This window comes from Parambassis ranga, chromosome 24, assembly GCF_900634625.1.
Source record: "Parambassis ranga chromosome 24, fParRan2.1, whole genome shotgun sequence".
NCBI classification, from domain to species: Eukaryota; Metazoa; Chordata; class Actinopteri; family Ambassidae; genus Parambassis; species Parambassis ranga.
Window position 1 is genome coordinate 5,481,154 of NC_041043.1, and position 23,505 is coordinate 5,504,658.

General features: G+C 41.2%; 1 protein-coding gene across 2 annotated transcripts in view; it reads left to right on the plus strand.

Annotated features, from left to right (window-relative positions):
* usta (uronyl 2-sulfotransferase a) overlaps positions 1–23,505 on the plus strand; it is a 49,135-nt gene that overhangs the window by 22,051 nt on the left and 3,579 nt on the right. For both annotated transcript variants that reach the window (XR_003669597.1, XM_028397160.1), the window contains exons 2-5: positions 4,760–4,803; positions 10,761–10,916; positions 16,416–16,495; positions 16,581–16,734. Coding sequence is in view for 1 of the 2 variants with exons in the window: in XM_028397160.1 (XP_028252961.1) it covers positions 4,760–4,803; positions 10,761–10,916; positions 16,416–16,495; positions 16,581–16,734 (434 nt within the window). In the remaining variant the exon portion in view is untranslated. The remainder of the gene's footprint in view (positions 1–4,759; positions 4,804–10,760; positions 10,917–16,415; positions 16,496–16,580; positions 16,735–23,505) is intronic.

Below are 23,505 nucleotides of genomic sequence, written 5' to 3' on the forward strand. Positions count from 1 at the left end.
ACCCTGACCCTTAACTTAACTCTGTTCTGTAATTAGGGAGACGGGTAGGGCTAATGGAGGGGCCGCTCCCACACTCCAAATCAAAGGGTTGGGTGACCACATGCACACATTTCACAGATAAACACACAGGAAAGTGTGTCGTGTATGTAAGTCCTGCAGACTTTGTTCACATACTCTGTCTGTTATGGCACAAATGTTTAGCGTGGACTGTAACAGTAGACACATGTGTGTCTTACACAGCTGGGTCAGGCAGAGATTTTTGGCTGCTACGCAGGCTATCATGTGATCTCAGACTTTTGATCCAAGGTCTCCTACACTTTTTTTGTCTCTATCTGTTTGTTTGATTTAAAAACAAAGTCAGTGGGGACTTGAAGCCAGCACACACCTTTTATACTCGCTGTGGTGCACAGCAGGATGTGGTTATATGTGAGAAAGTTTAGTCTTCACAAGAGGAGGAACCTGTAATCTGGTTTCACATACTTGTAGAACATTCCATGGCAGCAGCTCTGTAACCTTCCATCTTTGCTGTGATTCGTGTCCCACAGTAAAAGCGAAGGCCCCTTTACTTCAACCCGGCTCCTGTCCGTTTGGCCTTCCTCTCTCAGCAGCCATTCCTGTGCGGTTTTCCGCTCCCACTTCAGCCTATTCTGGGATGTGTGCTTTCCTAAGCTCTACTTAGCTAGGTTGCCAGTTTCACAAAGCAAATGAAATGGTCTCGGCTCTAAATACATGTTTATGAAATTCCCTAACTTACTGTAGCATTCCTAGAGCAGGCCAACACCAAAGGAAAAATTCTAGAGTCTGGAGGAAGTATTCTGGGCTGATGTGGTAAAAACTTGGTGACTACAAATGTAGAGATCCTGACATGACATAGTTTTCCTATGTTTGAACTTTGTCTGGAAACACTGATTAGATTTAACATTGATTTCACCATTCTTAAAAACCAATTCTTTTTATATATGATATTTACAGTGGTGATCAGATTTTAGGGTTAAGAGTAAGAAACCTTGTATTTGTCACTTTGTCACACACTAAGCTGTCAGTGATACTGATGGATGATTCAGGAAGCTTAACTGTGGTTATGCCATCAGCTTGGTGTATCACGGCCATTGACAGTAAAAAAAACTGTGAATGAAGTTTCCATGACGTCACTATTAGGTTTCTGAAGCTGACCATCACCATGTTGGTGCAGTGTCACCGTGGAGCTTGAGTGGGAGCAGGAAGCTCGTGCTGCGAGCCCCTCAAAGTGGTCACGCTCATAATGATGCATAGTAGTTTTAGGTCATAATATAATTTAAAATATAAAAGATTCACCCCCATACAGTTGTCACTTGAAGGGAACTTGTCAGGAGAGACCAGAACCATTGTTTGGACCAGGTTGTCAACATGTTTATTTCTTTCATTCTTGATGTTGTGCTGACCTGCTAAAGCTTTCAGGTTCATGACATCTTCTCATTGCAGGGCCAGAAAAAGAGCAAAAGTGTTGATGTGTAAACTTTCTGAATTAATTAATGATTAATTAAGTGACTTATTTTTGCTCTAAAGAAAAACAAATTAGCTTAGCTAATAAGGTGACTAATTGATGTGCGTGGTCATTTGTTTTAACAAGTTGCTGGCCTTGTTTCTATGTGTTTTGGTTCCTAAACTTTAATTAAGTTCAGAGCCTCTGTGACTATTTTAATGATATAGATGTTAATTAAATGGCCTGGTGTGATGTGAGAGCACTTTTTTTTAGTTTGTTGTTGTGAAAAAGTTTGGGTTCCCTCACCAGAATCTAATTACAATAATTGAATCCTTTTGGATTTAATTGATTCATGCAGACTTACACTTTTTCTTTGCCACATAAAACACATTGCATAACGTTCCGGCTTGAAGATGTACTGTACCAGCTGTCAGTGTGTATTGCTTGCATATGTTGTTCCACATCACATAAAACATGTGTTAATTTAGAGACCTATTGTAAAAAAGTCAGAAGTCTTTATTTTCTGCAGTTTTCAAAAATAATGAGGGCGAGAAAAAGAACGTTCATATACGCTCAGCACATTCTTTTCACACTTTTTTAGACTAATATATGGTTTATATTTCCGAGTCATTAGAACTTGAAGCACAGCTTGATTGATGTTGGCCCATGATGCAGTATTGATTAGATAATTGTACTTTGAAGTAGTTATGCAGCTGTTCTTAACCTGAGGCGAGTCCATGAGTCTTGTGACACAGTAATCCAATTACCCATTTAGCTACATACCAATGCATACCCACACTCCAGTTAGTCTTTCTGTCAATCACACACACATACACATACACATAACAGGAGCGATAAACATGAGGATATGTGACACTGACATTCATTCGCTCTGTTCATTGGGCCTGGGGGCTTACTGAAGCGTGCTGACATGTTCCCCACTTGACCGTTCATGACCCATGTTTCATCAGGCAGAAAGAAAAAAATCAACAATATACAGAGCTGCCAGACCAACAATGCTCCTTGGCTTTTATTCTGAAAGTACGTGTTGCTCTTCTTGAGGGATGAACACACTTGATCTTGATCATACTGTTGAATGTTCTATACAGTTTGTATTCAGAAGGTTGAAGCAAAGTTTTTCTTCAAGATGTTTCGCTGCTCATCCAGGCAACCTCATCATATTCAAGAAAATGCTACAAGTCCAGATGCCTTGCTTCATTCTGAATGACTGAGAAGACCTGGATGACTGAGAATCTTCATCAACATATACGGTTTATGAATATTAAAGACAGAGAAGAGCTCTATACCAGAGCAGCAGCCTGCATTCTTTGCAGCTGCTTTGCATGTTTTTATGAAGTTTGTTTTTATGTGTGAAGTTGCAGGAATTTCTAAATCTAGCCACATAGTCCCATTAGGCTCTCATCATCCTCTGAGACATACAGCATGGAATCAGAGGGACAATGAGGTCAATGAGTACAGTACACTGTACAGTGGCTCTTTAAGTTCATTTTCCTCTCTCTGTGGGTGGTGGAGGCGAGGGCAGCTGTCAGCCTTTACGAGCCTCGTGCCCTGGAAAAAATTAGTTCCAATCCTCTATCCAAAACGCTAATGAGAAGCACACACAGGAGGCAGGGAGGAGTAGGAGGTCATGGAGGGGGGTGGGGGGGGGGTTGTCCATTGGATGAGAGAGGAAGGAACAGAGATGTCTGCCTCTCTGCATCCTTACCCTGCCATGACCTGAAAAGCCTAGCTGAAGATGCAGACACAAGCCTCTCCCAGCATTCCTCAAGAAAACTGCGTGAAGGCCGACAAAGACAGCTGAAAAAAACACCTGAGGGTGAGCATAGTGCAGCTGTGTCAGTATTTATACATCCAGCTCCTGATGAATTAATGAGCCACGACACACTCAGGAAGTCAAGCAAGCTCCTTATGGTAGCTGGTGTGTGTGTGTGTGTGTGTGTGTGTGTGTGTGGATGTGATATTGTAACAGGCCCAAACCAAAACAGATATGATCTCAGTGTAGGACTAATTACTCAGAGCTCACAACTATCTAAAGTATAAACAATCCTCACAAAGCCTTCCAGCAAAAACACACAGTGTAATCTCTAAGATGGAAACTTTGGCTCAGAATAAATCAACGTGTGTGTTCATGCATCATTTCGTGTTTTTCTGGATCGCATTACAGAGATACAGAGAGAAATTGTCCTCTTATGTAACATTTCCTCTCTTTACACTTTTATTCCTCCCCACCCTATAAACACAAACACACACACTCACTCTCCCTCCCCCACTTTGTCTCTTTTTCTCTCTTTTACAACCTGCATGATGAGGACTGATGCGTCTCTGTGTGTCCGAAGCAGCCGAAGAAAAAGGCCGCTGTCTGAAGCCCGGGCCTGGGTTTGGAGAGTGGGCTGAAAGGCGGGCACAGACCCTCAGTGTGAGGACGACCTTCAATGAGCTCCATTGTTCACACATAAAACTACTTCACAGTCTACTGTACAAATAAGCTACAATTCTCTGCACAACATCTGAGTGCAGAGGAGATGTGCTTTATTGGGGATGACCGTGATGGGAAATGGAGGAAGAGCTGCTGCAGGATTGACCACCTGTTGTTCGAGTCAGTGTGATGTGGTGGGGCCCTCGTGGAGAAGCATTGCAGTGGATAAAACATATGAAAGTCAAGCTTCTCAAGCAAATATGTTTTTCAGTTTATTAAAAAAATCCAATTATGAAGACACAGTGGTAAAAAGTTCAAACATCCAGGTTGTGTGTGAACCCTGAGGCTAATGACGTCAATGAAAGATAATTGGAGTTAGGAGTGAGCCAACCTGGAGTCCAATCAATGAGAGAATGTTTAAGGTGTACGTTAGGGCCGCTTTGATTTATATTTATATCTATGAAAAATTCAAAGCTTTTATGGGCTGAAGCATCTGTTGATGTGAGGCATGCTCACACAAAAAGACTTGAAAGAGGTACAAAGTGATCTCATAAGACTTTGTCATATTGCCTATAAAGTGAGCTGATTTAGTGCTGTTCAGCTGTGGCTCAGTGGAAGGCAGCATTCAAATAAATCTACAGGTTCTAGAGAGGTTAAGAGACACTTGACAAATAAAAGAGAGTCACCTCACACAGACTGAGCTGACATCCCTCCATCTCCAAGTCAGATCCACAGCTACTGCTTTTACAGTTATTCAGTCACCAGTGCTAATGTTTAATGGTTTGTGTGTGATTATTTTATGACATTTAAGTGTCATAAAAATGTAAAATTCATTCTAATGTGTGTGCTTGTTTTTGCAGGTGAATCCACCTATCTGGATGACCACGGACCTCCTGTTCCAAGAGTAAGTCCTTGTTATCCGCCAGTCTCCTGCCACTCCTTCTTTTCTCTCCTCTCCCCTTTTTTTGACCTTTTATTTTCTCCTAACCTCCTCGTGCCCGGTGTGCTGCTGGGCCCAGTCAGGATAAGGGTTAGGTCTGTGTGAAGGAGCTGCGTGCAAACTCACTCTAAATTACCAGCTAGACCTGGCTTCAGTGCTACAGTAATGCTTTGAACACACACACTCTGACACACACACACACAGAGCGCTGACACAGGGGCCTTGTATTCATCCAGCTGCATGTCTGCAGCACTATCTCTCCTCTGTGCTCGCTCTTTCTCTCTGCCAAGTGCTTTCTTCCTCTGTCTGCCCTTTGTCCATTATCTACTCTTTCTAATCAATCACCTCATTTTCACCTCATTTCTCGTCTGGTTAATTCCTTTCTTTCATTCCCCGTTTGATTGAAGGAGTTATTGGTGTTTTTTATAGCAGGGCATAGCATTTAGCTAACCTGACACTTTGCCGGGTTTGGTTACGATGTTTGTTTGTGGCTGTAGTTGAGCCACATCTGGGCTTTGTTTGTGTTATGTGTTTAAAACCTGTTCTGGCCACTCAGACTAACCACGCTGCCACACTGCCGATAACAATGAAGGCTGTGGGACAAGGCAGAGTTGTCACTTTATACCAGTTGTATTCCAGTTTTATTTTGTAGGACACTTAACAGAATGTCACTGTTTGATCAGTAAACTGCACACTTTTTGGTACCAAGCATTAAAGGTAGGGTAGGAGATTTCATTCTGATGCACTTTTTGTTAAATTAGTGTAACTTCTCTTTACAATCTGATAGCAACCGATTAGTTTGGCAGTTTCGCTTTAAAATGAAGAATATTAATCATCTGTGGAAGTGCTAAAAACATCAGCCAATCCTACGAGGCGCACCTGCGCGGAATATTGGCTGGTTGTCACTCTCTTCCTGCTCTGCACGCACCAGAGAGGTACGTGCATGATGGCCGAAGTCACAGACTGGTTGGGAGGCGTGGCTTCGGGGTGAGCTCCGAGAGAAAGGGGCATGTGTTTACTTTCAAAATCTGGCTGACTCTCACTGAGTTTTCAAAATCTCCTACCCTACCTTTAAGCATAAGAATAGTTTTGAAATTAAATGGTAATAAGCCTTTAAAAACAGCAGTTGTTTTCTGTTTAAGACAGAGGAAGTAACAGCTTGACTGTGTCCAGAGGCTTCAGAATATTTACATTATTACACAGAAGCTCTGCAGTTCAGTTGACAATGAAAAATGTGATTTTAATGAAGGAGGGGGCTAATAAACATGAGGTTGTTTCTTTAGCTTTTGAACACAATGCGCTAATAATTCGACTGGTGCTGTGTGGTATATAAGGACGTTATCACATTCTTGAGGATGTGCCCAGTGTAACCGGCTCCGATACACAACTTTGAATTTTTCAGTATTTTCCTGTACTCCACTTTGAGTTTGGGGGATCCGCTATGTTTTTCTTCTTCTGTGGTGCCCCCCAATAAAGTGATGGCGATCCTTCTGGCTCTTCCCTTCTGTACAATTCTCCTCTTCTCTCTGAGAGGGAAACAAAAACACCTGTCCAGAAAGGAGAGGGTGGGACAAGACCAGAACATATGACTAAGATTGGCTGGTCCTTGATACTAATTGTTGCTGTCAGACATGTAAATAAACGAAGTCTGTCCACAAGAGTGTGTCAGACTCACACATCCCTCATAAACATAACGCAGAGATCCACCGGTTGCACCAGTGCCACTCCATGTTGATAAATAGGTAGATATTGTCACCTTCTACAGCAACAGAGCTTTAAAGCTGATGGTTTGGACTTTTTTGCTCCAGGTGCTCCAGGCTACATGCATTAAATAGCCTGAAGTTTGTGAATCACAGACTAATATGAGTGGCTAAACCTAATTCCAGACTTTCATCCAGGAGACCAGGATTTAATTTTGTTTGTTTAACCTTCGAAAACTGCTTGGTTAGGTTTGATTTATTAGGGTTTAATGGCTGGGTTACAAGGAAACCGTTCCCATTAGATTCTTCACCATTTTCTGGGTTATAATGTTGACGATTCCTGCCGCAACTCTTAAGATTTATATGCACTTTTCTATGGTTCTTTTAGTGGAAAAAATATTCCTGATCAATATTATCATCAGGTTGTGAATTCTATATAGATAGATAAATAGATACAGCTATTGATAAATCAATATTCATTTTGCAAAAATACATCACTGGTATCAAGCCACCACAAAATGAGTGTGAAATCAATATCACTCTCTCTGACTTGAAATTAGGTGACAGCTGCCATGTGCAGCCACAGTCATAGCCTCACAGGCTTCACTGACTGCACACAGCCTCCAGACTCACAGACTGGGCTGACAGTGATTAGAACATTAGCTGCTAACTGCAATTGATTCCATATCAGCTGTCATCCCATCTCTCAGACAGGCGATGCTAATGCCATGTCAGTGGCGACATCAGTCACATCTCTTATCTTTTATTGTCGACGTCCCTTCTGCTTTTTGCGATTGATCTGCAATTTCAGCAGCAGTTTGACATATTGTAGAGTGTGTACCCAGAAGGCTGAGGTCCTAGTAAATGTTGGGAAAAATTAGAAATCCTGTTGAAAGCTCAACGTAAATGATGGTGTATAGAAAAACCACACAGATCCCCAAATAGAGTTACGAGTCCTTATGTGTATGTAGGCACGACAAGAATGTCCTCTCTACTTATGCACATGTTTAGGAAACTGCTGTGTACAGTAAGACTCATCATTCTATGAGTAGCAGTAAGGAGAAGATCGGAAACACTTAGAATGTCCACTGTGCCCTGTCTGAAACCTTACTGTGCTGTTCTCCACTCAGTGTGGGATGAGCAGTTGACAGTTAAGAGCTGTGAACTCAGATCAGGGCTCACTTAACCCGCTATTTCACTGCAGAAACTGTGTTAGCATTTTCTGGTGTGGCTTTCCAGGAACTGCTGTAGGAAGATGAATGAGTGTATGTGCAGTGGTCGTGGTATGTGGCAGACCGAGATGTGTTCTAAGGCTGGCTGTTAAAAGAATGTGACAGAATTCTGCTCATTTTCGGCAGCAGAGACGGATGGTCAGGCCATGAGAAACAGATAATTTATGTGTTTGTTAAACTGAAAATGTCTCAGAACAACCACGACAGCTTTGGAGGTTTAGGTGTGAATGTGTGGGCGGGGTTTCGGAAAAGCAAGAGAGACAGCGAGAGAGAAAAGGTGCATGACTGCTCATCTCCTCGCCAGCATCAGAGCTGTAAATACCACAACAACAGTCTGACTACAGAGTCAATGTCAGTCACTGGAAGGGAAAAAAAAACAGCCTGACTTTTTCACACCACCTTACTGGCAGCCACTGTGGACATTTCTCACAGTGTCTATCAGAAACCTGAGCTCTTCAGAGGGAATGACAACAGCACAAACTCAAAGGTTGCTTTTTCAGTGCTGTTATTGCTGGCTGGAGATGGTGCATCTCAACTGTTACTCAACAGCAGGCTGTTAGAAGTCTGACACAGTCATTTGTCATGATATCAGCAGGAAGCGATGTCCTGCTAAACACTGCATGTACTTCATCTGCCTCATTATTGTCATGAGCTGAGAAGTCTGTAGTTACTTGGCAAACACAGAGGAATGTTGGGACTGCTGTCCAAGAGAACCATCTCCTATCTGCTGGAAATCTTTTCCCAAAACTTAGTGGAAGCCATCTTTTTGTTTTGTCTATAAAGCCACTTTGATCTATTAGGATGTGAAATCAATTTTTTAATCAACATCTGATACTGGTTTGAATGATGACAGCTTTCCAGTAACACAAAACGTGTCCAAACATGTGTGTGATCTGTGTAGTTTCTTCTTAATCTGGGGGCAAATACCCATAAATCTATTTTGCCTTGTGTCAAACTGATTGAGAAAGACCAGGAACATTCTGGATAATAGCAAACGGGAAGCGACACTGATACAGTGATGATCTGTCATATAACTTATGGTTTTCTCTTCCATCCTGCCCCCTCCCTCCTAGACTGCTTCACCATCCATCCTCCATCCTGTTGTTCCTTTCTGTCTCTTTCCACTGAGTTCTGGCAAACATTCAGAGGCCCTCACTGTTTTTACTGAGTCTGTGCATGGGTGGGACTGCCGCTTTTGGCGGAGACAGGACAGAATCAGTGTGTGTATGTGAGCATTAGCTCTCTGCTGTGGAAGTTGGTGCCTGCAACACCGGAGCTGTGGAGCACTGATATTAATGGAAGATAATTAATAATAGAAATTAGCAGTCAGTCCACCAGAGAAAATTAGTTTAGTTATTCTGCTAGCTGGTTGGTGTAATAAACTGCTGCAGTTAATTGAATCAGTGTGACTTGCTTTCACACTGACTGTGTATAAAGAAGTTGCAAAATCTCTGTAAAGCCACCACACTGCAAGTTATATAACAAATCACCACCTGTAAAGTTGCCAAAAAATAGAAAAATGGTGTGGAGAAGAAGAGTGTTTATGGACCAGGCTGTAAAGGTGCTTTTTCTCCTGTATATTGGGACATTTTAATGTGGATCCCTCTGAGGACTAACTCACTTTTGGCCCCCAGTGGCCAAAGAACTGCAATTTTTGACACATCCATTATGACTTTTGTTTGCCCCTGGCTTCTTGTACCAAGCACACTAAATACATAAAAAATTACCGACTTTTTTTTTTCAGAAAAAACAAACCAAAAGAAGACAAGCATATTTCCTGTGGCAGCTTACCTTCATTCCGTCATTCGTTCGGCCACCTCGACTTGCAGTATTTGTTCATTGACTTCTTATAACCAGGATTGTGGGTTTTTCTGTTAGACGTTCATCCCTACATCCCAGCCTTGTGCCATCTGGTTTGTGTATAGCACACAGAGCTGACTGTAAACAGGCCAAATGAGACATAAAATGTTAATGTTCTGCATACAGTATGTCCAAAAATGCTTCTAAAATACTCATATTGCCAAAAGGGTACTTTTGGGAAAAGGCCTATCAAAATATACAAACAAATGATGATGTTTTAATATACCGGTACTCAGATTAATTATGGGATATAATGTGTATGTACATGTACATCACCTACAGGGTGTCTCTAAGATAAGCAGAAAAGCCTCTGGTAAACACATAATCGCCTCTCCAGACTGGGATGTTTTCACTGTGTCTTCTTCCCTATCTGATTTCCAGGAAAGTGATGAGGGAGAAGGTTTTTCCTGACAACAGGACTCACATGTCTGTTGTTGTTTTGTGGTTGATGTCAGTCACTCTTTAAAGACCTCTGTCTCCTAAATATCCTGTCTTCCTTTCTTCCTTTAAATGCCCGCTTAATTTTCTGTCTGTCCTGTTTTCACTGAGAAATGTGCCTTGATTCTTGTGTAAACCTCGTGGGCCATTAGGGATGATTGCTAAATTAGTGCATTTTGCTGCCCTTGTGGTAAAATGATCCTTTGATGTGCATGTCGGCATCCACTTCCTGATTCTTGCAAGCATAAAAAACAGGTCTGTTTTTTTTTCCAAGAAAAATACTTACATGTATTTTATTTAAGCTTCTGAATCATAGCTGAGCTTCTTGTTTAATTGGTGAGTCAGGAGGTGTGTGAGAGAATGCTGGAGCTTGTGTTTGTGTTTGTGTGTGATAAATCACTACTTGCGTCAGTAACGCTTTGCAGAATCTCTGACTAGCTAAACAGTCAGTGGAGTGTATGAGGAAAATAAATAAAAGCTCAGTCTGTGTGTTTTGTAGCTGAAAAGGTCCAACCCCAGGGTGAGTGGATGTGAGGTCAATGATCAGTAAATAAGTCAATACATTTTTTCTTCAATTTTCTGTGCCACATTAGATTACAATATGTCCCTTTAAGCAGTCAAACTAACATGTGGTTAAAAAACAGAAATGTAGCTTTTTATCCTCATCTGTATAATATTTGTGTGTTTACAGGTGCTCCCGTTCCCCAGCCAGGTGGTTTATAACCGTGTGGGGAAGTGTGGCAGCCGGACTGTGGTCATCTTACTGAGGCTGCTGGCTGAGAAGCACCAGTTCAACCTGGTGTCCTCAGACATCCACAATAAAACTCGCCTCACTAAACATGAGCAGGTAAGGGTGCACTGCAGTAAAGATGTTCGGTGGGAGCATATGTTAAACTGTGTGATAGGTAACCAGCAGCTGAGGCTGAGATTTCCATTTTTATCATATTATTATTTTTGATACTTGGTTATTTTAATATTGCTGCAAGCATTTGGGAAATAAAACGGCATTAAAATGAACTTCTTATTGTTTGGGTCCATGTGGGACTGATTTCACTTCTTTTATGCATTCATCAAATATAATAAACTTAAGCTAGGCATAAATCACATTACTTTATTTTAAGCAGCCAAATTCAAAGCAGTTGATATAGTCCTCAGAGAAAACTATGTTCTTACTAAAGGTAACACTTACTGTATGTGGGAAAAGTTGATTTGTGCACATAACTGTGCGGTGAACATAACAGCAGGAGCTCATTCAGTGTTTGCCTTTGGTACAGTGTGAGAACTAGGCTGAATGAGCGAGAATGCTTTTATTATTTCCTGGAATATCATGAGTAAATGATGAGTGTTGGCTTTACAGAGGGGAAACTGCTTTCACTGACAACAACCGCAACATTTTGTGACAGCAGTGCTGGCCTGTAGCAGTGGGAATGTCAGTGCAAATGCTAAGGTGCAGCTTTCTCTTCTGATTTTTCCTCAGAGATAGATTTAAAACAAAAACATGATGCAAGTAAAGGTTCTTCTGTGTTAAAATGTGAGTAAAAGAAAGCAGAGATCAGAGAAATAATAGGCTGTTGTCCAATTATTTTACACTTTCTCTCCATATAAACCACCCCCATCCTTATTCAAACAGACCTGCAGCTCATTAGACATCCATCAGAGAGAGGGGAGTGATACAACCTGGCTTGACCCCTCAGGAACTAAACACCACATTACAGCCCTTAGTCCTAAACATAGCCAAATAAGAAGACAATACATCCACATCAAACCATGTGTATTGTATCATAACTGTAGTTTGTGTGTTAAAAATGACCTACTCAAATAGTAACATAGCTCAGTACCTGCAGCTGCAGTGTAACTGTATTTAGTTCCTTGAACATGTACACATTTCCAGAAAGGCTGCTCTGACCTCTGATATTCCCTGAAGGCAGTCAAACAAAAATGATATCACTGATTTTCCCGTAAGACTGAATACAGCAAAAACACACTACTCATGTGAGTCTTGTTTAATCATATTTCCCTGTAATCCAATGCCCGTTTAAGCCATCTGTGTAAGGAAGTGACTTAATCATGTATTTATGTGGGAGTATTGGAGCAGTGACTCACCTCCTCGCCTTCTATTTGACAGCATCCTTCAGGACTGAGACACTGCTAACTACTTATGAATGGTCAGCAGATGCTAAATATATAACAGTATAACCATTACTGACCGATTTGATGTAAATGTTAAACTAATATTGAAACAGTTACTTGTTTACCCATTCATCAAACCCTGAAATGCTGGCTGCACACACAGTTTCAGAACACCATTGGCCTCATTAATTCCCTGGACATAAAACATCTCTGTGAATGGTCCAAGCAATGCTCCACAGAAAGAGTGTGTGCATTCCAGTGTCAGTGCAAGGAGGGGGCAGGTGGGGGGGCTGTTTAAAGAGTGTATGTCTGTGCTTGTGTTTGCGTGCGATTCTGTAAAATGTGCCTCAGTCTTTGTGTGTTTGTTTGCGTGTGTACTTGTGTGCTGTGTTGACTTATGCAGATCTGGACGCATGTCACCTAAGTTTAGAGATGCTGGTCTCATCAGTTGTGGTTCTGGCGTGGGACGGCGGTTTACTGGACGGTTTTCCTGCTGGCTCTCACAGTAGTGTGTTAATGGGTTTGCCCAGGGTCGATGGCTTGTGTGTGGGTTGCCAGAAAGTGAAGGTGCCTTATTCGTCTGGAGCTTTGCAGAGGCTCTGCAGGACTTTAGGCGTGTACTGTAGCATAGTGATCCATCTGTCCCCTTCAGCACCAGGCTCTGTGAGAAACAGATTTTAGACATCCACTGATTAAAAGAAAAGGTTAATTAAGAAACCTCCACAGGCAGAAAGACGGCTTAGTGTTTGATTTTTTTTCTGTGCATGTGTCTGCCTTAATGTGGGATCTTCTTTTTCTTTTCAACCAGACATCTTTAAGAATGTCTATTCTAAATTAAACAAAAAATCCTCTAACATCTAGCTACTGCCTTCGAGGGTACAATCAGCATGTAGGGGGCCTCAAAGGTCCAATCAGCTGTGATCGTAACATGACACCTGTGTGGACACCCATTGTTTTCTGGTGCACCTTCAATTTCTTTGCCTTCTCAGCTACACATCTGTGAACTTTCCACCAGGAAAGGCAAAATAAATGATACTGAGCTAAGATTTAAAAATTGACGTTAATGACTTACAAATGTTATACTATATACATGTTATTGTAACATAAACAGTGCATGTTCATTGCCTTTTTAGATTATGTGTAGAAGCTGGATTTGGTTGTGGCTTCTAGTATCACATTGCATATCACATTTTAAACCAGCAGTGAACATGGTTAAGCCATTTTCTTATTTGAGTACCGGTATGTATATTTTTATAAACAAAGCATAAAGCAAGTCACTGACCTCCCAGCTGCGTATTAAGACTGCCATTAAAGTTTTTCAGTGTGAGAGGTGCTTACTGATTTAAGTTGAATCCAGGACAGAAGTCGAACTTTCAGTGGTTTTGGCTTGTTTCCCCCTGATGAGCCTTGTGTGGACACCACGGGGGCTAAAGGAGGGTGGGGGTGGAGTGTCGGGGGGGGGGGGGGGGGGGGGGGGGGGGTGCAGGTATGCTTGGAATCTCAGACTATCCTTCACTTTCACCCCCTGGTAAATGAAAGGGGAGGAAGGGTTTGGCCAGACAGATGCAGGGGTGGGACAGAAAACACACACACACACAACAAATGTACCAAATTGCATTCAGTGTCTGCAGAGTGTGGGAAGAAACAGCAGAAAATATGAAAACTTTTTTTAAGTAATCAAATGAATTATAGAGATGTGTAGTGCAGTGCTAATGGGGGATATAAATGTACAGCAGATCCATAGAAAGTAGAAGCAGAGTGAGTGGAAATGTACTGAGTTTATAGGAAGGAGGGAGGGTGAAAAGCCCCGATCTGACTGGGGCCTCTGATTAACTGCGCTGTGTACATAAACAAGTATACATATTACTGTTGCTCTCCAAACGGGGTTGCAGTAACATAACAGGTGTCCATACATACTTTACAAGCGTAGGACAAGCTTACATTTTTTTAACTGACCTTTGAGCACAATGAGGCAAAATAAGGGATGTGGATATTTCACTTATTTTACTCATTGATGTATGAAATGAGGCATTGTTTCCCCTCCTGTCTGATGTCAGTGGGTTTGTGTAAAGAGCAGCTACTCTTCCAAACCCTGACAGATTAATTCAATCCTCCTTTTCCTCACCTCTGGCTTGCTGCTGCTGCCGCCTTCCTGTCTCCCCCCTGAAATAAGCACACTTCTTTTCTATTGGAGCGTGTAGCTTCTGTTCCAGAGGAATGCTTTATTGATAGAATTTTGAATCATCGGTTCGGTGCATCCAGCTGCTCTGGTGAATCTCACCTGGAAGCCAAAATGAAAAGAATAAGCGGATAAATAATCACCTCCAGTCATTTGACACTTTGTGTTGTATCATTCACAGTCTCAATTCAAAGTCTCCTGTTGTTTGCCACTGAGAAGGATTTTGCGACCACAGTTTTTTTCTGACAGGCTTTGCTGTCCTGATATTGATCGACAAACAGACATTGCTCCTCGTAGAGTTGCTCTCCCCACTGTACCAAAAAAGGTAGAGATGGATGAATACTGAACACAAAGAACCTCTTTCAGCCTTTGGTTTCTTTTCAAAAGAAAAGGAGTGGGCGATTGAGGTTATTATTGTATTATTATCTTGCTGAAACCCCTTTGTTATTTTTCTATTCGTGTCCCCAGTCATTGGACTACCATACCCATATCTTTTGTGTGATTATCACTCTGATATGAGTGTGAATCTGAGAGGCCAATTGGGACAAAACCTTGTTTTTATTCAGGACGTCCAATGAGTGCAGAGGCGTTTGAGGCCTTATGACACAAGGTGCTCCTATTGCAGCTAAACCCTCATCCCTTTAGCTTCAGCAGAACAACAACAGCTGAATTTCTAAGGTGATCAAGTCAATGTACCATCTTCCGTCAAAGTTGGATTTGTTACCACGGTATAAAATTGCACACGGTTGTTTCAAGTTGAAGAAGTTTGCATTTAACATTACAAAAGAGTCTGTGTTAACTTAACTGATGGGTGAGGCCACACAGGTGCTGCTGGAACAAAGCATTTACCCATTATTCAGCTTCAATTCATATTGGCATCACCTCCAGCTATAGTGAGAGAGAGAGCACGTCCCTGTGTCTGCAGCACTGACGCCTGCTCACTGGGCGGGTGGCCCACGACAGGGAGGGAGAGTGGATGCTGGGGAATAGGATGAATTTCAATGTATTTTCTGTCTGGCAGAAGAAAAGACATTGCTGGAAAAGATGTGTCATGGAGTCAATAGTGACAATGACTATAGTGCAGGGGAATAAATCATTCTAAATTGGGAGAGGGGAAATTAAAGGGAGAAAAGACAAATAGGTCACAGATGATATTCAGACTTGTGGTGAATGTACCTTTTCTGGTCAAAGCTTTGATGGATTTACAGGCTAGATTTTTTGACCATGTGCGCTGTGGGCATTTCCTAAAGCTCAGGCTGTTTCTCTGACACGTATCTTCATCTCAAGAAGTTTAACTTCCTGAGTGTCTGACTTCACAGGGAAACTGAAGAGAAATGTGAAGCAGTGAGAGAAGTTTACATCTCAATGCAAGAGAGACAAGAGCTCAGCAAAGGCAACCTCACATCCAAGAGTAGACGGCACTCAAAGGCCACCATACCTAGCCAAAACGCTTGTCATTAATTTGAAATTAGACTGCTCCACTGATGCAGAGACATAACTTGCATCTACTAATTTCTTACATGTGTGACTGGTATAACTGGATCTCACATACTCAATTACTCCAATGTGGAACTATTTATGTGAGGAATGACTTAAGAATTAGTCAGAGAGCTCATGCAAAGGGTTCTGCACTCTATATGGCATCACAGTGATATCTTTCTACATTTGTTTTGGCTACTGTTAGCCAATCTCTGCATGCAGACCCTGTTGGAAGTAGTTTCTGCAGAGGATGAAGAAAGAAATGTTGGCTTTGCCCCTGGGAGAAAGTAGATCTGTGCGGATGAATATTGGGAGATGAACAAAGTAATGTGACATTGTTATGAAGTCTGAAGATATTTCAAATTAAATTTAGGCACACCCAAAATGTAATAATATTCAAATCCACAGCCAAAGTGCATTTTATCCACGCTTGTGTTTTTAGTTGAAGTGGATACTTCTGCCCTCTAACAACACCTGAATTAGTTTTTCTATTAGTATAAGGTGCACACAGGCTTTTATAAGCTTTTGTAAAAATGTGTTTGTGTTTATGTTTTTCAGGTGGATCTCATGAAGAACATCAGTAATATCCCTCAGCCATTCCTTTACACACGACATGTTCACTTCCTCAACTTTACCAGGTGCAGCAGCACACCACGTTAAACAGCACTATGTTTATTCATGTTTGTTCTCCCAGGTGCTAACTTACATTTTTTATCTTGTCAGGTTCAGGATAGAGCAGCCTGTTTATATCAACATCATCCGGGATCCCATCAACCGATTCCTGTCCAACTATTTCTTTCGTCGCTTTGGTGACTGGAGGGGAGAACAGAACCACCTCATCCGCACGCCAGGCATGAAAGATGATGAGAGATACCTGGTAAGAGCTTTGTCTGTGTGAGATTTACAGGCGTCACAAGAGGCTGTTTCCATTTCTTTTTATTATTCTTCTTACTATACACTTTGGGTATATACACAAAGTGCTTTGACAGTTAAGCAACAATTAATAAAACTAAATTATTAATTAAATATCAGCTGTTCACGAGATAGAAAATAAGTATTTGAACACCCTGCTATTTTGTAAGCTCTCTTCCTCCTGTAACTTCTTCTCTTAGAAATCATGGATGGGTCTGAAATTTTCATCATCGGTGCATGTCCACTGTAAGAGACATAATCTAAAAAGATCTAGAAATCACAATGTATGATTTTTTTTTAACAATTTATTTGTATGATACAGCTGCAAATAAGTATTTGAACACCTGTCTATCAGCTAGAATTCTGACCCTCAAAGTTAGTCCGCCTTTAAAAAGTCCACCTCCACTCCCTTTATTATCCTAAATCAGATGCACCTGTTTGAGGTTGTTAGCTGCATAAAGACACCTGTTCACCCCATACATCAGTAAGACTTTTCTTCTTAGATTATGTCTCTCACAGTGGACATGCACCTATGATGAAAATTTCAGACCCCTCCCTGATTTCTAAGTGGGAGAACTTGCAAAATAGCAGGATGGTCAAATACTTATTTTCGTCACTGTATAACATAACAGTCCAGATTTTTTCGACATCCGAGTGTTTGTGCCTGTCTTTGCCATACATACTGCTGCAGCATGAAAATGATCAGATTACCAGCCTGCATATTGATCTTCTGGACACAGTCTTTGCCTGCTTCAGGGACCAGGGGTCCAGCCCCTGCTGTCACATGGGGAGGTAGTGAGTGAGGAAAAAACCTCACATGTCGCTTTGTTGCATTAATGTTCCATGTATTGTCTTATTGTAAAGTTATAGACTGTTGAAAAGAAAAAAGGCTCTCTTCTTCTCCTTCTCATCAGAAAGTTAAAGCAGATGAAAAGTTATTTTTATTTTTGAAACCAGTTTTCAATGATCGTTCAATTTTCAAAATCAGATGTTCATGCAGTGTTTATATTCACTGAACTCCAGCTTTGTGCAGATACACAACACCTGTCCATGTTTAGAGAAAGGCACATTTGGTTCCCATACTCTTATTATCTAAGTGCCCACTGTAGGAAACTTTATAATAACAACAATGTGCCAAACAAATACTGAATCCTTTAGCATCTGTCCTCTCTGTCTGCCTCCTTTAATCCTGCTCCCAGCGCCCACAAACCCATTTACTCTCTTATTGACATTGTCTAAATCAATGCCACAGATGCTTATGGTTTGAAATACTAATGCATTTGCAGTATCAGACATAGCTGCTCAGTTATTTTATGACAGACCCGTTAGCCTGCCAGTAAGAGTGCTTTAAATCTGTATCACTTTGGTTGTCGGCCAGCTGCTTTCATAACTGGATGCTCAGTTGAGACATGAACTGAAATGCTGCACTAATGTCTTTTTCTGGTAAGGAAGGCTTTGTGTAGGCTGTTAGAGAGGAGGCATGTACACTAAAAGGAATGCTGTACATCGAGACAGAAATGAACCTCAGTGTGGTACTAAGAAAATAATCTGGCATCCACACAGGCTGTGATAGCCGGCTGATTATTTTCTTTTGTTTAAGATCTCTGTATCTCTGTTTGTTGTTATCTTGAGACTAACTTTAACTTCCTGAATCCTTAAAGTATATAAGAAATATATTAAAACCATGCTCTCCTCTCTTTGAAGATGTTCCACATATGGTGTAGCTGGAGGCAGGATGGCAAATTGTAAGGCCATGGCGGCCCGATCTTAACCCAATATTTAAATCTGATTTTTATTCCAATTAGAGACCCGATTCAACCACATCAGAAGTTTGGTATCCTGCATCTGTTTTGCAGAGCTGTTTATCCCAGTGGCACCATACTACAGCCATCATATATTTTAACATTTTATAGGCTTACTGTAATTTTCATTTTTTTTCTGCTTTAAACTTTTTCCACTAAAGAGTTGACAACACAGAGAGCAGTTAGCAGCAATGTGATGATCTCACATCCCCCCCCCCCCCCCCCCCCCCAAAAAAAAAGTAAGGCAGACTACATGTAATATTCTGAGGAAATATTACTGTGGCAATAACAACAATTCATGTCAGTGCGTTTTTTTTCTGGACATAATCATAATCAACATCCCTGCCCAGCACAGTCATTCCTGCATGCAGTCAGAGATCCTGAGAGCTGATTCTGAGAGGCTAACGAGAGGAGTGAATGTCATTCTGGCTTGAGTCTGACTGGGCGTAATTAAGTATTGCACTGCGTTCCCTGGAGTTTTGGACCATGTGAGTTGAGTTATTAAAGTATGCAGACCACGGGGGCCCCTTGCTACAGTTAAAGGGGAAGGGGGGCTTACCTGTGTGTGTGTGTTTGTGCTATGTTCCTATACTTATGAGGACTAAATGTTCTAGCTCCAGTTTAGAAAGACATTTCTAAGACATGGGGTTGGTGTTCACTTAGCAAGTAGTTTGAGACAAGTTTAGCCATATTTACATTTATTTCTCCCGCTTTCTCAGTCTTTGCCCATGTTCATTTAATCATTTAACTAATAGTAATAAATAAAACTTAATTTGTGTGGGTAACCAGGCTATGGTTTTATAACCTGGGTTTTTAAGCACGGTAACACCTGTCTCTAGTTTTGGGGGCTACAAGTCTGAAATAAGTCAACACCCTAAAACTCAAATGTTCCGTCACCAAATTTTGTCCCACCATAAACAGTCAATAGGAACCAAAGTTATTCAAATGAAATAAAGTGATGCAGTTGCTATAAAAATAATAAAAGCTGTAACTTACAATAAAATAGAAAATTATATAATTAAATTGGTAGAATTAAGAAAATATTAAAATAACAGTAACATAAGTACGCAATATAAATTGGTATAATGAAAATAATCTAAAGCAAATGTACATGAATAAGTATTACAGTTACAGCCTTTTTCCTGGCTTCCACTCCCAAGCTCTTTACAGCAAGCCAATATCAAGTCCAAAATAATAATAATCATACTGGTCAGTTGTTAGATGATTGCTGCAGTAGACGCAAACACAGGTCGCTTCAGCTCTTCTTCTTCCTCTCTTGTTAAATTAAGGGCAGAGTAGATGAGCATGACCTGCTGGTTAGGATGCTATCACATATGTCATAGCTTAATTTTGTTAATATTTAGATAAACCATCTTAAAGGAGAAAAATGTAAGGTTGTGTGTTGTATTATAAGACTTTTCTGGCATAGTCAGATGATGCTTTTCATGTTGGAAAAGTTGTGAGCAAGAGTTGCTTTGCTTTGCTTTCTTTTGTCATTGCTGCTCTCTTTTTTTCTGTGTACTGGCGCTGCTTGATAAAAACAACAGCAGCCTAGCTTACCTCATCAGCAAAAACAGCACGCAGTAAATGTGCAAATCTAAATCTATAAACAGTGGCTGCAACAACATGCCCCACAAGCATCTATGAAGTGTGCACGCCTGCTGAAAACTGTCTAATCTGAACTAGATTAGAAAATATATTACATAAAAATATTTACTGTATACAATAAGGTCACAGACAGATATTAATTGATGTGTAATATAATTAATCTATAGTTTATTATATGGTGATTTTATGTAGGATAAAAGGATTAAGATTTACGGTTAAGCTTTAAAGCGGCTGGTTAAGACAGTTGAGCTTTCAGCCTCTGTGTGCAGCAGGAGGATTAGTAAGACTCCACCAGACATATCAGCAGCCCAAAGCACACACACACACCTCCAAAGGAGAGAGACAGCATTCTCAGCAAACATTTCAACTCAAAGGAAGTTATTTGATTCAGTGTTGATATAATAATCAAGATTTGTGTGGACAGGGTTTATAAACTGAATGTCCTCACAAGTACAGTATTTCAAAAATGTATCAGCATGAGTTCCCAACAATGTCAACAGTTCAGACTAGTCGCAGCTGTATCCCCTGCCTGCCCTGTGCTGGGGCTATATGCGAGGTGTCAATGAAAGAACACTGTCAGTTTGCTAACCGGGGCAGAGGGAACCCGATGCACGTGTTACTGAGACATTCCTGTGGTCGGCTTGGATTTTCCGTCAGTCCCCACACCCCTCTTTACACACACACATACACACTACACTGTACTAAAGGCATGTACAGGTCACTTAAACATACACAAACATACACACTGACACGTATAGCTCAAGCTGTGTGGATTTATTTGAATTTTAAGAGTCAACCCAGTTTGATCAGACATCAGTAGGTGTGTATACTAATGTCCATGGATTAAAATAAGATCAATACAAAAGATTCACTTCACTGTGTTTCCACAAAGTACAGTGTCTTTGTGTGAAATACTGCTCCGATCAAATGAAATTCCCACGAAAATCATCTGCTGTCTGTTTAATCTGAGTTTCATGACATGCACTCTTAAACAAATAAGTGTGCTTATAATAAGAGAGGTTTAACTGGGATCAATCATGTCTTAGCATGCCTTCTACAATGCCTAAGGTACAACTGACACATAAGGTTCAGTGGTCACACATCCAAAAACAGAAAGGTATCTGTGTTTCTTTTATTCATTTTTGGGGATAATTATTGGTATCCACCTACATGATCCAAGTTTTATATTATCAATCAAGCGCATAATGACTAAAATAAGGTGTCATGTTTGTGCTGTAAGGACCTGTGACTGAGACACTGCTTGCCAGAAGGTAACTCCTTGGGGCTCCAGTCCAATCGGTGGTCTGTGAGGGCCGACAAACTTTAAACTCCATTAGTGGGAATATACAGAGTGAGTAGGAAACCTCCCTTTGAGGGGCTCTGCCTGCTTCATCTCACTTGTGCTGTTGTGACTCTTGTGTATTCTAATAACAACAAAATAAATAATGATGATGGACACATTTTTTTCCCAGGGCCCCAACAGAGCTACCTCTGACTGTACAAGGGGTAAATGATATGTTATTTGAGTCCATTTTAAAAGCAGATCTTTTCACAGCACTCTATTCCCAGGCTTAGTTCAGTGGTTAGAGGCATCCCTTCTTTGTTTAGGTTGAACCTTCAGAAAAAGGCAGCAGCAGTAGTAGTTATCAAGAACATGTTCTTATCATTGGTCTCTTGTGTGCTGGTGCAGTCTTCTAGAACTGGGGTATCTCTCTGGCTTAATACCCTCAGAAGGGGCACCCCCCATAGTATCCTGTGTGGGTGATAAGACTGAGGTACTAGATGCCAGTGTTGTCCATTTGTAGCAGATTTTAATGGATTTCACCCCACATGCATCTGTCCCATGCTCTGTGGTGAAAACTCTGGCACTGCCACTGTCCCATGGGAAACTTTTACATCATCAATTACTCCTAATTGAATTCATGTCTGCACTCCATTCATTCCAATTGTAGAGATTAGGGCCTGCTTCGCTACAGTTTCTGTGACTGCTCAGTTGGCCTAATCCACTCTGAGAATAGGGACAATAAGCCTGAGTGCGCAAACCGGAGCTCCCCTCAAAATACTAATGGAGGTTCTCAAAAGAGGGTGTGCATTGTTGGTTCGCATGTGTACGTACTTGATTGTGCGTATGTGTATAGAAATGAGTTGTGGCAGGATTCCCAGAAAATGTTAAAGCATGCGGGTCCTGTGTGAAATCAAAGGGGAGGAGGGGCTTCTATGCAATATGACAGGAAACGCCATCATGTGTCACTTCCTGTCCACATTTCTCTGTTACATCATGTTTGTTTCTCTGTTTCCAACTTTGTATACAAAGTGCAACTGTGAGGTTTGTGTGAAATACACTGTGACTGTGTCGCATGTACGATCAGGTTTTTCACCTTTTTTTGAACTCCAGGCATTTGGCTTCAAGTTTCTTTAAAAAAATATTTAAAGTATCAAACAAAGACTTGTAATTGATAACACTACAGCTGACAATGTCCCTCCTTTGAATAAATAAACCTTTCACCAGTCTGGTCACGACCTGCACACTGACAATGGCACAGTGCTTTTCTGAAAGTTCCTCTGGGGGTTTTGTTGTGGCTTCTTTGAAGAGCTTTGCTGTGGTTTGCTTCACTGATCACCATTAAGTCCTGTTTTCAGTGCATAGTGCGGCCCAGTGCAGCCAGTCATAAAGTTCAAACAAACCTCGCAGCTGCCTGGTGAATCAGACACACAGTTGTACCCCAGAGTTCAGCTGCAAGAAAAACTGACCGACAGAATCATCGATGTCAACCCAGCTTATAGACCCTTCTGCAGGTTTTTACACTCCTCCTGTAACTGTTGCTAGTAGGCAGAGGGTCACTGCTTCGAAGGCTGCCTATTTTCTGTCATCTATAATATAGGTAGTTTATTATTCTGTTCTGCTTTTTGCATAAAACATATGCTGCATTTCTGTCCCTCCTGACAAACACATCCTGTCTGTGTTTCTACCTTTGTTTTCCCATTTAAGGGGACTTTTTTCTGGAGAGTGAATGTTGTCTGCTGTACTTCTTGTAGCCACCTTTGTATGAATCACCCATAGCAAATGTTGTAGCTGTGAAGTTATTCTGCCTGAAAATTGCTAGAGTCCATACATTAATAGATTCTAACAGCAAAACAAAACATATTTAAGGTTAGTTAATTATATCTACAGCCTGCAGTCAAACCCGGCAGCATCAGCTTCTCTGCTCCCATCTGACTCAGCGTAATCTCTGTGATGGACCACGCTGGCCTCACTGACGGCTTTGACAAATTGCTCTTTAAAATCAGCCTTTACAGACTTACCAGGGAGTTGTAATCATTTCCTG